The following is an 18,389-nucleotide window of genomic DNA, read 5'->3' on the forward strand; positions in this document are numbered from 1 at the left end:
AAGCCAGCATGACAAGTTTGTTCTAAAGATTAAGTGGCATACATCTTCCCCTCCAGATTCAGGAAGTGATGTTCGATGTAAGGACTAGGGCTGCCCCAAAGTGAACCACAGCCACTCTCAGCAACAAGTCTGAAACACCTCTGAGGACAATGTCAAACTCACACTGTGGAAGCTAGTTGTGACAAGGTCCTCCAGGAGAACCAAATGCTAAACAACACATAGGAGAACCCACAATGCCTAACTCATCTTCTCCAGGTCTCTGTTATGTTGACAACTTTCCTCAGGTAGAATATCTATGCTTAGCACTATGCTGGATTTAATTTAGCTGGTGTTAGTGGACCACCACTTTTTAATCCATAACAACTTTTAATTATGATAGATACTTAGTTTGTCACTTTTTGTTAAATTCATCTAGTAAAATTTTTGTGCAGAATAAGATCTCGAAGATTACATTTGAAATCATATGAAAAGGTTGTATTATCTCTTCTTCTTTACCCACAGACTATCAGAACTCAGCATTTAGCTATGCCAAATAAGACAACAGTTACTGAATTCATTCTGCTGGGACTTACAGATGACCCAGAGTTACAAGTTGTGATATTCGTCTTTATGTTGATCACATATTTACTGAGTGTAAGTGGAAACATGACCATCATTATGCTAACACTGTCAAATCCTTATTTGAAAACTCCCATGTACTTCTTTCTCAGAAATTTCTCTTTCTTAGAGATTTCATTTACAACAGTCTGCATTCCTAGATTTCTGATTAGCATTGTAACAGGGGACTCAAGCATTTCCTATAATGCTTGCATGGCACAAGTATTTTTTTTAATTCTCTTGGGATCAACTGAGTTTTTTCTTTTGTCTGTCATGTCCTATGATCGTTATGTAGCCATCTGTAAGCCTCTACATTATACAACTATCATGAATAATAAAGTCTGCAACCGTCTTGTAATCAGCTCCTGGTTTTCTGGTTTCCTAATAATTTTCCCTCCAGTGATTATGGGCCTCCAACTGGATTTCTGTGACTCCAACATTATTGACCACTTCACCTGTGACTCTTCTCCTATGCTGCTGATTGCTTGCACGAACACAGAGTTGCTAGAGCTTATGGCATTTTTCTTGGCACTATTCACCCTCATGGTGACTTTGGTCTTGGTGATTCTTTCCTATACACTCATTCTTAGAACCATTCTGAAGATCCCCTCAACCCAGCAGAGGAAAAAGGCCTTTTCCACCTGTTCCTCCCATATGATTGTGGTTTCTATTTCTTATGGAAGCTGCATTTTTATGTATGTGAAAACATCTGCGAAAGATGGTGTAGCTCTAAGCAAAGGTGTAGCGGTCCTTAATACTTGTGTTGCTCCCATGCTGAATCCTTTTATTTACACTCTAAGGAACCAGCAAGTGAAACAGGCCCTGAAGGATTTCACCAAAGCACTGTTATCATCAAACAAGCATTAATCATAATAACATCTGTAGCTGAAACCACAAGTAAATGCAAAGCATCATTCTAGGTAATAGATATATACAAATGAATAAATTACGCATTCTTAATATTGAAGCACTTATTTTTATTTAATTGATACAAATTAACCAGCCAACAGAAGAGAAATATAAACTTCTTAGTTAAAAAGTGGAAATAAGTATGGTAAAGGGATGTTTATGTAGAAATCAAATTAGATCAGATGGTCAAAGAGTTTAGTCACTTTAAAGATCCATTTAAAATTTCTTTCTACATTTAAACATTTCTTGTATTCTCAACATTGTTATTTTTTATGTATTTTTTCACCTTGTTTTCTTCCATAACACACATGTCAAGCATTTTGAAACTGTGAGGTATGTCGATAAAGTAAATATTGATATTTTCTTTTGGAAGATGCATAGTAAGCTTTACGTGGTCTATTTTATACCTACCTGAGAATAAGTGATCCAAAGGAAAATTCATAGCAGACTGGATCAAATGAGCAAAATGAGATCAAAGTTCAGTTTAGAAGAAAGTGCTCTCTGGTAACTTTGAAGAAAGTGTTGTTCCTCTGCCTTTCTTTTTTTCTCTTATTCTATGGAATGGGACATTCAGAATCTGTATAGGCAAAACTCAGTAAAAACTATGAATTTCTGTTAAAGTAGATTCCTTTATGCTGTCCAAGTTATTGCTTGAACAATTGTGCTCCATCAGAAATATTTGTCTATAACTCCATTGATTACATTCTTTGGCATTAGAAAAAAGACATTTTGGAACTGCTTGGGTGATTAGGGCAGATGATCTCCAGTGAAGTGCTTCAAGCAGAGTAACTAGAAATGCCTGCTGTATAGTAAATGTAGTGATGTCATATTTTGACAAATTATGTTATCTTAAAAATCTACTCTGAAAACATTGAGATAGAAGATCACAAGATAAATTCAATGAAATTCTACTCCAAAATAAGATTTATACACACTTTTTTAATATGTACATAATGATCTAGTAATACAGTCACTGGTGCCCAAATAAGTAAGAGAAGTACTAATACACATCGTACATTTTGCAGTTTTCAAAGACTCATTATTAGAAGTGCACACCATTTAATTAGCAGGTATAGAAATAAATATGAATTTCAGAACCTAAAAATTAAAAACATTAATTTGTGGATGTAAAAAATGATATATAAAAACTAATTTGATATAGAATAGAAAAGAGGATAAGCTAATTGCAAGATTGCAATTTTTAAATTAGAAATTGCTCAATTCTAGCAAAAAAATGACACGAGGGCATAAAGCTTATACACCTGATACTCCTGAAACATAACAAAATTATTTAATTATGCAATATTAAATTAATGATGGTATTGTGTAATTATATAATTTTTTCAGTGTTTGAGGAAAATGTGTGAATCTATAAATATTCATTAATCAGTAGATTAAATAATATGATACCAGTTACTAAAAATACCAAGTTCTAGCATCTATGACTTAAAAAATAATCCCTAATTTGTGTAACAGTTTTTTTAAATTCAGCTGCATAAAAATTCATTTAAAGTACATAGTTTTTAAGTGTTTGGACAGTGCTTGAAAATGAATGGTTAATTGTGTAATATATCAAGTGATCCATAAGTTATATTCATACATACTACAAAAATCCTTCTATAATTAGTTAATACTATCTTTAAATACTACAACATGATGAGGAACACAAAGATACATGGTTATTAGAAAACTCTGAGGTGTAATCTATCATATTTTTATATAGGGCTCAAAATACATTAATGTGACTAAATCATCAAAAACTCCTACTTAATTCACATATCAAAGTGACCATATCAAATCTATAAAAGCAAATACATATTAAATGAGAAATTAAAACTTTACGCACTATTACTATTATTATTAATAAAATAACCGACTACTAGAGGTGGGGAGATGGTTGGCCAATTCTCCTTTTGGCTGCTGAGGTCCACAGTGTGAGCAAGGGGTGGCAAATGCTCCTGCCACCTGCTCTAGATTTCCTATGGTAGTAAGTTTTATCTGTAATATCAAAACTATGTGTATTTCTATTGAGGATATGTGTGTCAAGGAAATGTGTGTTCCTCAGAGACGACTTTCAGGTGTTAGTGGTTCTTGGTTTTTGTGTCTATTCCAAGAAACTATTTCTCAATTTATTAAGGATGAGGATTTTCTATTTATTTGTCTCTGCATCTCTTCCTTGCATACTAATGATGGTGATGGTTATGACTCCAGACAATCATAGTGTTGTGATATGAGGGAGAAAAATTTGTTACAACATGAATGACATTCTGGCTAACAGTGCAGTTACAAATAACATTAGCATCAAGCACAGCCTTGTGACTCACAAATTGTGGTAACTATTAATTTGATATGTTTAACCATAGAAGCAAGCTCTGCAGTTATACATAACAAAATCCAATACATAACAGGATCTTGTATGCAAGTTCTATCTTGGTTTTGCCCCGTTTGGGTGGTATTTAAGAGGATTAGCGGACATAATAGAGAGATGAATGAGGAGAAATATAGTAGAAGAAAGGCTTAAGTTTCTTGAAATTGTACGCTTATTTTCTTCCTCATATTTGATATATTTTCATCAGTTATTTTTTCCAATAGCTTCCCTGATTCTTCATTTCTCTTTTCTGAACAACTCACAGGCATATATTGGTTCACTTCATGGTATCTAATGAGTATTAAATTGTATTTGCTTTCCTTCATTTTTTTTCTGTTTGGTTCTTGACTCAATTTAAAATGATCTATTTATGAGTTTACTTATTGTATCTTTTGCTTGAGCATCTGCTCTTGGACATCTATAGAAATTTTTCAGTTCAGTTACAGTATTCTTCAGACCTAGAATTTTTGTTTGGTTTTTTTTTATTCACTTTTTAAATAACTCTATCTCGTTTCATTCAGGCATCCTTTTCCTAGTTTTCTGTAGTTATTTATTTTTTTTTAGCTTAGTTATCTTCAAAGCGATTGTTCAGAATTCATTTCCATGTAATCATGTATTTTTATTCTTAAAGCATGACTTTCTGGAAAATTTCTTTACAAATTTTGTTCTATATTTCTTTTTTTCTTTTTATTCCTTCTGATATATTATTAAAGCTTGGACATTTGAATAGAATACCAGTTAGCTTTCTCAGTTTATCTGGGTTGTTTTGTCCAGGGGAAGATCTTCATTAATACCTTAGAATCTTCTGGGGGAATTTCAAACTTTTTTGGAAATATCTTCTCTGGTTTTGTGGATGTAATTTCTCATTAAAAGAGATTTGCCTGAGTACAGGAGCCTATGATATTTTTCTCTCTCTTTGACCATAAGTGGTATTGCAATCCCTCTATTGTTGTACCTGTGTCTGTTTTAGGAGTCCCACATCTTGCATCCAAAGCTTAAAAGAGTGCTTATCAACATTCCAAGTCAGGTAATAAATAGAATGAAGCCTCAGACCATCCCCTCAGAAGCCAAAGACATCGGGCACACTTTCCAATTCTATCTTCACCCCAAATAGAGAAGGTGGGATATGGGAACTTTCCTATGCCCTGCTGAGGTTCAGTCCAATGCCCCAATAATTAATTACTCCTTTTCTAATACTTCAAACATCCTTCAATGTCTATTTCTAATGCTTGTTATAGCTTCTCTGTGTTTTTTATCTTTAGTATGTGCATTTTTGTTTGTTAACTGGACATGATCTCCTGGGTAAAAGGATCTGCTGTTTATTGGCCTTCAGCAATACAATGGCAGGAAATTAGGGGAGGTGAAACACTCTAGCATCCTGTGATTGGTTGTTAGTCTTTTAGTGAGACCATGTTTCTGCACTGACCTCAAATGTCTCTCCATTTCTATCTAGGTTGGATAGGCTGGTTACAGTAACTAATTTTTAACTTTTAGTTTTACTGAAATTAAGTCTCTAAAGTTTACTAACCACATATCAGGGTTTCCTCCATAGTACTGATTCTTGTAAATATGTCTTTTCCTGAGTTTCATTTGGTATGCTGTGATTGTCTTTGATGTCTTGTGTTCTCACTAATTTCAGGAACTGGTTTCCCATGTAATTTTGTTTCTTTTAAATATCTAAAAACTGTTGTTGACCTTTAAGTTTCTTTCTGTTTTTATTTTGGAGGATGTGATGGTGACTTCAAGGCATTTTACCTGTAAAACTGAAAATTGAATCTAGCGTGATACATCTAATTTTATTTCAAGTATTCTTCACACTACTGTTCTTTTTTATTATTTCCTCCACATTTAATCAATTATGTTATTGGTTTTAAAGAAACAACTTTTGGTTTTAGTGGTTTTTAATAAACAAAATTGTCTCTATGTATTTTAATTCCTGCCTTAGTGTTTATTGTACACTCTCAGCCAGATATTTTATTTGTAGTTTCATATTATTTACAAGAATGCTCCTATCAATGATTTTTTTATTTCAACTTTTAAGATATAAACAGTTTAAACTATATCTTCTGAACAATTTTTCCACATAGATTTGGCATACAGTTTTGATATTATCATTAAATACAAAATACTTTCTAACATCCATTGAAAGTTTCTTTTTGACCCATATGCTAATCTAATTCACACTATGTAAGTTTTGAACATACTGTATTACTTTTTCCAGCATATTTTTCATAATGTCTCCTTATAAGTTCAGTTTTATAAACAAAAATTGACATTAAATTGTTTATTTTTAAATTGCTGTTTGCATCTTGTATACTGTTGATTAGGCATAGTTTGTGAAATTAGTTTTCCAAACCTTCTATATTGCTATTAAATTTTGACTATTTTTCCTATGCAATTTTGAAAACATATTAAAAATATCCTATATCATTTGGATTTTTCTGTCTCCTTTGCTTAGGTTTAGTTTTCCTGTTTTGAGGTTATATAATAAAGTCCACAAATTTACCAATTTTTAACCTTTTATTTAACAAAAAATTTATAATATATTTTTGTTAGCATCACTGATGCTGTTTGCAAATTCATTAGAAATATCAAGTTTGGAAAAAAAGTCTGTCTTCATATGAAGAGAATTTTTCTTCTTTTAAAATAATATATTTGAAGTATATTTGCTTCTATTGTAAAATTTGCAATGATGTGTCTCTATGTGCTTAAATCTTGTTGCATAAGCACCATTTTTGGATTAGGTACATAAATTGCTTTCCTGTGGTTATAAATTAAAGAATATTCTACTACTAGTGTTAACAATTTTTCTTAATTAAAATGATTATATTTCTTTTTTCCCTAGGTGACTTTATGACATTCTTCTGTGCCAAAATTATCAGTCTGCCTTTTTCTAAGCATGATCAGTTATATGAAAATATATAGTACCCTTTAAAAATAAACAATACTTTTTTCTGTGCACTTTCAATGGAATGATGAATCTTAGAGAAACAGAGTAAAATAATTAAAGCTAAGCATTTTATTCTTTGAAATACTTTTTTCACACTTTGTGTATTGTTAATATAGTCTTCTGTTAAATTCTGCAATAATTTGCACAGCATAATTGTTATATTCCTTTGCATTGAGAGAATCAGATAAATTTACAAAGATAATTCCAGTCAAAAATTTTATCCTCAGATTTTGAAAATTTTGCATGGAACAAGTATAATTTATTTTTCTCATTCATTTACAGTCAATACTTTATTTTAAAAGCCTCAAATAAGTGATTTTATCTAAATATCATGGAAATCTTATGTATTCTAATCTGAGTATTTTTGATCGACAAAATTTCTTACTGATGCTATACAGCTTATTATTCAGTTTCTTGCTGTTTATACAGTAAATAAATTATTTTGGAACTACTAATAAAAGAAATAGTAGTCAAGTACAATATATGGAAATATGGTGTTATTATTTATTTCAGGTCTGGATTATAAAAATCAAAAAGAGTTAATATTAATCGAAGAAGGAAAAATTAAATATCAAATTTAAATACTATAAAAATTTGCCTGGTTTTAAGACACTGTATATAATTTTGAATTTTGTTTTAATTAAAAATTTGTAATATGTATTTTAAATGTCAACAGAAAACAGTTTTTAGACATTGGAGGCTTAATATAAATATTGTAATACACTACTTAATAAAACAAATTTTCCAGTAGAATTTTTAAGAGTTTTTTTTTTTTTTTTGCATGTGCTGAGGATTGGACCCAGGTTTTTGTGTTTTCTTTTCTTTATAACTATATTCTTTATATTTTCTATTTTAAGACAGGTCTATCTAAGTTGATAAATTGCTAAGATGCCCATGGTGGGCTCAAACTTAATCCTCATTCAAGCTTTCCAGAGTGCTGTGATTCAAAATGATTTAAACAGAATAAGTTTCAAATATGTTTTGTGTTGGTGGAAACCTTCAACATAAGGATTCTTTCTCCAAAAATGAATTTATTATAGTAAGCAAGTTCAGACCAGTTATATTTAGATTTTTTTAGCTGAGCAGGATTTCAAGGCAAGATCCAAACTCCAGGCAAAATGTCTTACATTTGTGGTATATGAAAGAGTGTAGTCAAATGATGGGAGGATCATGCAGATAGATATACTAATATTGTGACCAAATGAATTGTGGGGCTTGGTTCTGAATTTATGCATACAGCACTGTCTAAAATTTTCATGGAAGCTGAGATGAGATTCAAGACTTGGAACGGGCCCTGGGACCATAGTGCACTGAAATTGGAAATTAATGGTAAAATAAATTTGCAAAACCTGCATAAATACATGGAAATTAAATAATAACCTTTTGAACAACTAGTGGGCTACAGAGGAAATGCAAGAAGACATAAAGCAACATTTACAATTCAGTGAAAGTGCAGAAACAACATCTTGTAGTCTGTGGAATGCAATGAAATCAGTCTTAAGAGGGAAACATATAGCAATAAATTGTCATTTCAAGAAAACAGAATGAGCACAAATAATCCAGTGCTTAATCTCAAGCTTCTAGAAAAAGAACAGCAAGTTAAACCCAAAGCTCATGGAAGAGAGGAAATTGTAAAGATTAGAGCTGAAAGCAATGTAATTGAAACTAAAAACAATACAAAGAATTAATGAATGAAAAAGCTGCTTTTTTGGAAGAATAAACAAAATTGACAAGCCTTTAGCCAACCTTATCAATAAAAAGAAAGAAAAAACTCAAATTCATGCAATAAAGACTGAAAAGGGGGAAATTACTACAGATCCCATGGAAATTCAAAAGATCATGAACACCAATTTGAAAATCTCTACTCACAGAGAGTGGAAAACACAGAGGAAATTCACAGGTTTCTAGAAACATATGAACTACCAAAGCTCTACCAAAAAGACGTAGCAAATTTGAATAACTCAATATCAGCTATTGAAATTGAAAACATAATTAAAAACTTACTATCAAAGAAAAGCCCAGGTCCTAATGAATTCATGGCTGAATTCTACAAGAAATTTAGAGGAGATTTGATGTCAATACTCCTACACTCTTCAATGAAGTTGAAAAGGAAGCAATCCTCCCTAATCATTTCTGGAGGCAAGCTTTACTCTGATACCAAAACCATAAACCCAATCTAAAAAGTGAACTATAGGCCAATCTCACTAATGAACATTGATGCAAAGATTCTCAATAAAATACTGCCAAATAGAAAGCAACAAATCATCAAAAAGATTATACATCATGACAAAGTGGGACTCATTACAGAAATGTAGGGATGGTTTAACATAAACAAATCAATAAATGTAATATGCCACATCAATAGAGCCAAAAACAAAAACCACATGTTATTCTCAATAGATACAGAAAAAGCTTTCAATAAAGTCCAACATATATTCCTGATAAAAACTCTTCAGAAACTCAGAATACATGATGTCTATCTCAATATAATAAAGGCCATCTATGACAAAACAACAGCCAATATTATACTAAATACACAAAAACCGAAAGCTTTCACACTAAAATCAGGAACAAGACAAGGATGTGCAATATCACCACTCCTATTCAATACAGTTCTGGAAACACTAGCCAGAGCAATCAAACAAGAGAGAAAAATAAAAGGAATCAAGATAGGAGAGGAAGAAGTTAAATTATCACTATTTGCAGATGACATGATACTCTATATAGAAGACCCAAAAAATTCCATTAAAAGACTACTAGCAGTAGTTAAACAAGTTCAGCAGTGTGACTGGATGCAAAGTCAACGCTCAAAAATCAATAGCACTCCTGTACACAAACAAAAACTCACCAAGAGAGAAATCATGGAAATATCGCCCTTCACAATAGCATTTAAAAAAATGAAATACTTAGGAATCAACCTAGCTAAGAATGTAAAAGACCTATGTGCACCTATGTTCATAGCAACACAAGATCTTGGAAACAAACAAAGTGCCTATCAGCCACAGAGTGGATAAAAAAGATGTGGTATTTTTACACAATGGAACATTACTACTCAACTATTAAAAAGGATGGCCTTGAGTCCTTCATAGGTGAATGGAGACAACTTGAGACTATCCTCATTAGTGAAATAAATAATAATCATATTTATGTATATCACACTGTGTCTCTAGTGTAAAAAATAATTGGAAATTTAAGAGCAACAAAACCCAAAATGTGTAATTGCTATTGTAAAAAAAGAGGAAAAGAAAGTTCTCTAAAGGATATAACTGCATGTATGTTTAAGTGTGTATGATTGCTAACCATACTACTGAATTTTTGTTGGATCATTGAACAGAAGTATTTGCACTCTCGATGTTTGTATGTCCACTTTTTATGCTTTACTTTTGTAACTTGAACATCTATTTCTAAGAGAATAATATAATTTATCAACTAGTGATTTCTTACTGTATGTATATATTTTAATTTGCGTATTATTTCTATCCTTTTTTCTGTATTGGTTTTTTCTCTTCGAATAAAATTTATAAAAAAAAGACTTGGAAGAGTGGGTTAAATATGGTCTTCTTTTTGATAGCAAAGCAGGTGAGTTTCCTATGTGTTACAAAGCACTGATGTGGTTTTAGGTTTCATTGTCAGTGTAAAATCTAGGTGAACAGAACAGATGGTATTCCCAAAATTCTCATTTTTTTCAAAATCTGTTTTGAAGAACATCTAGAGACAAGGAGAATGCAAAAAAGGTCAACCGAATTCACTAGCTTACCAGCAAGCTTAAGAATGGCTCTTTAAAAATGTCTGGGTTGATATGGAGACATAGAACCCTACTTCTTCTAATTTCTCTCTCTAGGATACATATTTGTTTTTTAAAGTACATCCTATAGCAAAAATGATTAAGGTTTTTCTGTAAAATGCCAGGTAGTAAACATTTTTGTTTTTTTGGTCCATGAGGTCCCTGCTTAACTACTGAATACTGTCATTAAAAAAGAGGCAGAGGCACTATGCAGTGAATGAATATGGGAATGTCCAATAAAACTGTATTTGCATGAACATCAGTTAAATGATTTTTGCCTCACAATCTACTAACTCTTGCTGTAGGATGTTGCCCTTATTGTTAAGATATTCTTACGTGTTTGTAGCACTCAATTAGGTGCCTGTAGTTTCAAGGTCTCTTAATTCTACATGGACCAAAATGCCAAGGTCACAGATTATTTGAAGCCTGCAATCTTCATCAGCACTCAGAATTATGTCTGGTTATTCTGGAATACTCTTGCACTATATGTGTGCTCTTATTTCCCTAATCAAGCACACTTCGGATTGTCACACAGAGAACTCTTTTATCCAGATCCGTCTTCTATCGAGCCATGACATGCAGATGTAAACAATTTTAGCTGCCTTAATCTTAGTCAGGTCAGCTCAGAGGTACTATCATGCTGAGTTTAGTTTTCAGTCATAGTGTGGATCAAGGTAGTATGAATAGTGACCTCATTAAGGCTTGTAATCAAAAGTTTCCTCATAAAACTGAAACAGTTTTATTGTCATTTTTGAAAGAGAACATGAAGACATATCTTTAAATTTGACAGATCTGATGGAAACCTTCATATTTTTTTTATTTTTTATTTTTTGCTTTTATATGCACATATACAAGTATATACATGCTATTGTTAAATAGTTATATTAGTGCTTTCTCCAGTTTGTTGAAGTACATCTGAATGTTTTGGCTTGCTTATATTTTTTGTATGTTATATTTGTTTCTATATTGTTGGCATTCATTTTTTCCTCTTAAGACAGGTTTTAATTTTACTTGATTTTCCTATTTTGACCTTATATATTGAATGTTGTCTTGTTGATATATTCATGCAAAATGAAATTTATATTTTAAGTGTTTCATCATATTTTCATGTGTATATAACTATTACTGAGTGTAATTATTGTTTGTGATGTTGGGTATCAGATCCAGGACTTTATGCATGATTGGTAAGTCCTCTACCTTTGAGCTGTGATTCCAGTTTACATGTGTTTAAACTGACAGGGTTTTGTAAAAACATTTCCTCTAATGTTTTCCCAATAGTTGTAAGTACCATTTTGTCAAGTTATCCAATTTCTTTTTGAATAATGTTACAACAGTCAAATTCAAAGTGAAGGAAGATTCTTTTCATGGAAATTAGTTTTCTTGCTTCTTTAATGATAAAAACAACTGCAACTGCAATGGAAGAGAAATAATTTTACTAAAATACACTCACAAATCAAGTTTTAAAGGACCATGAGAAAGTTAACCTTGCTGAACCAGGTTGGACTTCTAGAAAGATTTTTCTATCATCACAGCTGAAATGAACAATGGCATTTGGAATCACAGAATTCAAGCTGCAGGCCCAGGCTAGGAAGTGGGACTATAATCATTAAGCCAAATACCCAACAAGAGAAAGCTAATAATGTGCACACTCTGTTCATGATGGTCATATAGTGGAGAGGTTTACCGATGGCCATATAGCGATCATAGGACATGGCTGCCAAGAGAAAAAATTCAGTTGCTCTGAAGAGAATAACAAAGAATATTTGACATGTGCAGGCATTGTATGTGATGGTTTTATCGCCAGTTGATAAACTGTACAGGAATCTGAGAATACAGACAGAAGTAAATAAAATTTCTAATATCGAAAATTTTCTGAGGAAAAAATACATAGGAATTTTAAGTTGAGGATCTATAATAGTGAGAATGATAATGGATTTCCAGTTACACTCAACACATAGGTGAGAAACAGAAAAATAAAAAGCAGAACTTATAGTTGTGGGTCATTAGACAGTCCCAGCAAGATGAATGTTGTTAACGCTGTGTGATTTCTCATAATTACTTTTGATGTTTTAGGTGACCTGTATTTAAAACATTAAGGTATTAAGCAGAAGAAATGAAACAAAAAATAAAAAATGTAACATATAAACTTTAACCTCAAGGAACTATAATCAAAGAGTGAATAAACCTTAAACATGAAAGAACCAGAAATTAATAAAATTAAGAATGGAAAAATGGAAATGGGGAAAAATTAATAAAATAAGAAACTTTAAATAAAGAATCAATAACACTATTATACCTTTAGATAGGCTGACAAAAAAAGTAAAATGAAACATATCACCAAGAGAAACAAAACATATATAATAGCAAGATCAGGAATGAAAAGAAATTATCACAAATCTCCCATCAGAGAAACGGAATTGGGAACTGCAGCTCGATATTATAAATAAAACAAACAAATATGTTAATGAGGAGGTCAGGGGTTTAGCTCAGCAGTTATAAGTGCCTGCTCCACAAATGCGAGGTCAGCAGTTCAATCCCCAGTACTCTCCTCCAAAAACAGTTAATGAGGAGGTGGGGATAAATGAATTTTTCTCTTTACCTTGCCTTCCTTTTCTTTATTATTATATATTTTCATTATATTAAAGAAATGCTTGTTTTGGGCAATTTTTTTGCATATTTTTGATGCATTTATACCCCTTTCTATATTCTCGGTGAGAATGCAAATTAGCACAGCCATCCTGGAATGTTTTCATTTTCCACTGCTATGTATTTCACTAGGAATGCATTACAATTTTTCATTTTCCTTTTCTGTGTTCTTTACTTCTGATCAGTTAGGTCTCAGACTCAGAAGGAAAATATTTGAACTGTAACTGGATTTCATTTTTCTGTTTTGAATCATTTCAGTCCTTCTGTTTTGAATCATTTCTTCACTGCATCCAGATTAATTTTAAAGATCTTAATTCCTTTAAGATTGGCTAGTTACACCTTATTGCATTTTAGAGCCATGATTTTGCAATCACACATTACAAACATATCTTTAAGTTTTGATAGTATATCTTTAGTTTCTTTCAAGCAATTTTGCCAGCTTTCAATGGAGTTTTAAATTTCCCAGTAATTTCTTTGAATCTTTCATGAATTCTAGAATTTTTTTTATGTTCATCAAAGATTTCTCTCCTGTTTCTGTGTTCCTCCATTCTTCCATCTCTGCCTTCTTTTGAAAGTTGCTTAACATTTCTTTTAATTAATTTCTTATATCTTCCTTTACTTGTATTAGTATTTCTGTTTCGAGTTCTTCTATAGTATCATGAAGATATTTCTTTATGTGAGCTGATGCCTTTTCTGATATTGCATGCTTGCTGCCCTTGATCTCTTCTGTATTTACCTCTTCTGGACCCATATTCACTGGGTTGGTGGCTGGAGACTTTTTCTTGTTTCTTTCTCTTGTAATATTTCTGGTTTCTTCCAGACAGGGTGTTATAGTAGAGGTCCCAGGCCCTTTCTTATTGGTTATGGTTACTCTGGAGCCTGCTGGCTAGGGATTGCTGCCCTCTCCATTTTTCTGTTGATCATTGAGGTACAAGCAGGGGCAGTGCAGGCTGGCCTCTCCCCTCCAAGCCAGTTAATTACTGGGGCTGTTCACCATGTTACTGTGTGCCATGCCAACGGAATCAATTTGAGACACTTTCACGGCAACTTCATCCCTGGCTATTGGGTCCTTCCTAGGGGCATGACCCAGCCCAAACAGTTCCCACCAATCTTCCCTGTGCCAGGAGAGGCCAACTGAAGCCACTATGGTCTGGATTCAGGCCTGCCCTGCCCAATTCCAATATGTCATCCACCAGTCACCCCCTCCCATCCAGCCAGGACCAAATTCTGAGCACTCACTGATAGGATTATTTCCAGAAGATGAGAAGTATAAAACAAAAGAGGCCTTTATTCTGAGAACACGGAGAGAGAGAACCAACACCCCTGACCGCTGGAGTCTGGCTCTCTCTCCGGTGGACAGGTGGCGTGGTGGGGGGGGGAGTATGTAAGTAGCCTCGGTTTGGGGTGGGACCTAAGGGAGCATCAGGGATGCCGGGTAGCCCATTGGTCCTAGGTTTGGCACCATAGTTCCCAAGGGCGGGGAAGATGACATCACAGATAAATTCCTGGGGGTGGGGGAGATAGGAGCTTCCTGGTTTCGGCTGAGGCTTTTCTGGCTACAGAGTCCTGTCTGGGCCAAAACCCTTTCACTCACCACTGGCTAGTGCTGCCACGCTGACTCCATGCTCTGTTGAGATGTGTTTTCCAGATGAGGGCCCTGGAATTGCCAACCCCTGACTTCAGCAGAACCACGAATCATCTGACTCCAGGGCACCTACCACAGCATGCGACAGGCTCCAGTGAGAGCACGTCTGGCTCCAGTCCTCCATCCATGATTTTCTTTTCTCATTTTTCCTGTAGCTTCTTGTTGGGTCATGAGAATCCCTTTCCTTTCATCTGGTCTTCTCCACGGTGTTAAATTCTAGCATCTGAGCCGTTTCTCTCAGAGAGAATCTTTACGTTGCTACTTATCGATCTGACATCTTCTCAGGAAAACGTGAGGCTTCTTTTTAAAGAAAATTTTTATAATAATGTTGCAGTTTGAAAATTTTTATAATAATTTTATAATATAAAATTTTTATAATAAAGAAAATTTTCATAATAATGTTGCAGTTTCATATGTGCAGTTGCACATATGAAAATAAGAGTTTTGAACCAAATGACCAGACTATCCATTAGTATAATTCAGTTTACATAGAGAGCTTTGTTTGCTTCTTCTCTAAATGTACTAAGCAACACTATATGTCAGATATAAGGAAATTTAAAAGTGTATTTTGACAGTTAATTTTACTTATCAACTTGACAGAATTAAGATATTGCTGAAGAGGTTATGGGGAATGACAATGTTACTTTTATTAGTTGGTTAATCTACCAATGTTCAGTTGAATGTGCTGTGATTCCTCTTCACAACTGCCAAGTCTTTTTCTATTACTCTTTTTTATTTTTGCTTTGGAGCCAGCTGACAATCAAATGAATCCTTTGAAACCTCTCTCCCTTCAAGTTGTGGGTGTCAAATAATTTTCCTCCCAAGGATAACAAAACATATATATATATATATATATATATATATATATATACTCTATTTTGGAGAAGTTTATGAAAACATACAGAAGAAATATAATTACATTGCACAGCACAATACAATTGATATATTTCAGGATATGATAAGCAACAGATATTTGGTAAAATCACAAAAACATAATTTCACATTTTCAGGGTAGATAAATGAAGATTTCTTTAAAGAATTGACAGATAAGCTGGGTGTGGTGGCTCAAGCCTGTAATCCCAGCACTGGGGAGGCTGAGGCATGAGGATCGTTGAGTTTGAGACCAGCCTGAGCTACAAAGTGAGCCCAAGACTAGCCTGAACTGCACAGCAAGACACTATCTCAAAAAGACAAAAAAAAAAAAAAAAAATTGACAGGTAAAGAGAACCCTGAAGAACGAACAGACATGATTCAATCTAATGCTTAGCTTTTGAAGAGGCAAAAGCCACATGTTGAACTATAATGTAATAAATTTGTAAATCCTGGAGGGCAGCAAATTGCTCAAGGAAAAGTTGGAATCTTTTACAGTTATGTGAAGCTTAAAGAACTCTCCATTGCTTGTGCATGTTAAAGTCAGAATGACAATTAGAACAGTGGCAATAATGACTAAGATGTAAAGAGATAAAATAAATGCAAGCTAGTGTGCTCAATTTTGATTTGCAAAGCTTTCTTTTCTATGATTTTGCTATTTACTTCTTCACAGAAATCTTGTTTTACAGGAATATTCAATAATAATGATCAGTGATAAGAAATCACACAGCAATAAAACTTTCATATTGCTGGGACTGACAGATGAATCACAATTGACAGATGAATCACAACTGACAGATTAACCATAAATTCTGCTTCTTACCTTCTATTTCGCACCTATATGTTCAGTGTAACTGGGAATCTATTATCACATTCACGCTGATGGATCCCCATCTTAAAACTCCTATGTACTTTTTTCTCAGGAAGTTTTCTATATTAGAAGTTTCATTTGCCACTGTTTATATTCCTAGATACCTATACATTTTATCAACTAGAGACAATATCATCACCTATGATGCTTGTATATATCAAGTATTCTTTGTTATACTCTTAGGAGCAACAAATTTTTTCTCTTAGCATCAATGTCCTATGGTCACTATATGGCTATGTATAAACCTCTTCACTGTATGACTATCATGAACAACAGAGTGTGTACATAATTAGTCCTCTCTGCTTGGGAATGTGCTTGATGAGCATTTTCCTACTTCTTAGCTTGGGCCTTTAGCATGAATTCAGTGACTCCAATGCCACTGACCATTTTAGCTGTGAAGTTAGTCCCCTCCTAATTATCTCATGCTCAGACAATGGTTACTGGAACAGAGGATCATAGTTGTGGCCATGTCCATACTCATTATTACCATAATATGTGTGATTCTTTCCTATGCATGCATCATCAGGACAGTTCTGAGATTCTCTTCTGCACAACAAAGAAAAAAGGCCTTTTCCACTTATTCATCCTATATGATGTGGTTTCTACAGCCTAGGGAAGCTGCATCTTTATCTACATCAAACCATCTGCAAAGGAAAAGGTGACCATAAATAAAGGAGTTTCATTTTTCAATACTTCTGTTGCACCCTTGTTAAATTCCCTCATTCACATTTGAGGACCAAGCAAATGAAACCACGTTTGAATGACTTTACAAAAAGGGTTGAGTTTGTCTCAAAGAAACAGAAATTTTGATGAATAAAAGAAAAATGTTTCACTTTAATTTTGCTATAGCTTCTAATTTGCATCATTTCCTTTGTACAATTCTGTCAAGTTAATTGTATTCTACAACTTCATTGAGATTAATCTTACTGAAATTTAGTGTTTTATAGTGTTCTCAATGTAATCAAACCTCTTTTTTTTTTTTTTTTTTTTGTCTTTTTATCGGTACTGGGGAATGAACTCACGACTGCCTGCTTGCAAGGCAGGCGCTTATGCTCGTGAGCTAAATCCCCAGCCCTAATCAAACCTCTTTTATCAAACCAAATACATATTGTCTTTTATTAAAAAAAGTATAATTCCAGGAAATTAATATTTCTTAAAATTTCTGAATCAATTGTTTTCATTGTTGCTCTAAGTAAAAAGAAACTAATACTATTTTACAGTGTGTAAAATTATATATGACTTAAATTATGTGATACTGACTCCAATTACTTCCTCTAAAACAAATTATCACAATTAATATCATGAACCCAAGAATCAGAATAAAAAATAGAAAGCTACCAAGCAGAGATATATTAAAAATATCTTAAACCAAACAAGGCATTCCAAGCCAATTAAATAATTGGAAATGGAAATATCAATAGGATTATATAGTATGAATCATAATTGAACAAATAAGGAAAATGGAGGTGTCTTCATGACAACTAAAATGTATTGTCTTTTTTAAATCATAAGAAAAGAACATCACTAAATTGATATATGTAATTTTTAAAAATTAAAGATAATATTACTTCCTAAAAGCAACAAGATTAGAACAGATGCAGAAGAGCAAACTGAAACTCCATATTATAAGTACTGATTAAGTAGGACAACTAGTTAAATCAATAGGAAGATATTTGAAAGATTTTAAAGATTCAAGGATATCTAATGACTGTAAATAGGAAAAAAGAACCTCAAACTCCATTGAAAGAT

General features: G+C 33.1%; 1 protein-coding gene and 1 pseudogene across 1 annotated transcript; both read left to right on the forward strand.

Annotated features, from left to right (window-relative positions):
* Positions 1–525: 525 nt before the first annotated feature.
* On the forward strand, positions 526–1,464 carry LOC134477164 (olfactory receptor 6C65). Its single transcript, XM_063254212.1, has one exon. It carries the CDS (start codon positions 526–528, stop codon positions 1,462–1,464), a length of 939 nt encoding a protein of 312 aa, XP_063110282.1.
* A 15,387-nt stretch (positions 1,465–16,851) lies between these two features.
* LOC134477466 (olfactory receptor 6C2-like) lies at positions 16,852–17,373 on the forward strand (annotated as a pseudogene).
* The last annotated feature ends 1,016 nt before the right edge of the window (positions 17,374–18,389 follow it).

This window comes from Cavia porcellus, unplaced genomic scaffold (genome assembly GCF_034190915.1).
Source record: "Cavia porcellus strain 051 isolate PalLab524CR breed Dunkin Hartley unplaced genomic scaffold, mCavPor4.1 scaffold_8, whole genome shotgun sequence".
NCBI lineage: Eukaryota > Metazoa > Chordata > Mammalia > Rodentia > Caviidae > Cavia > Cavia porcellus.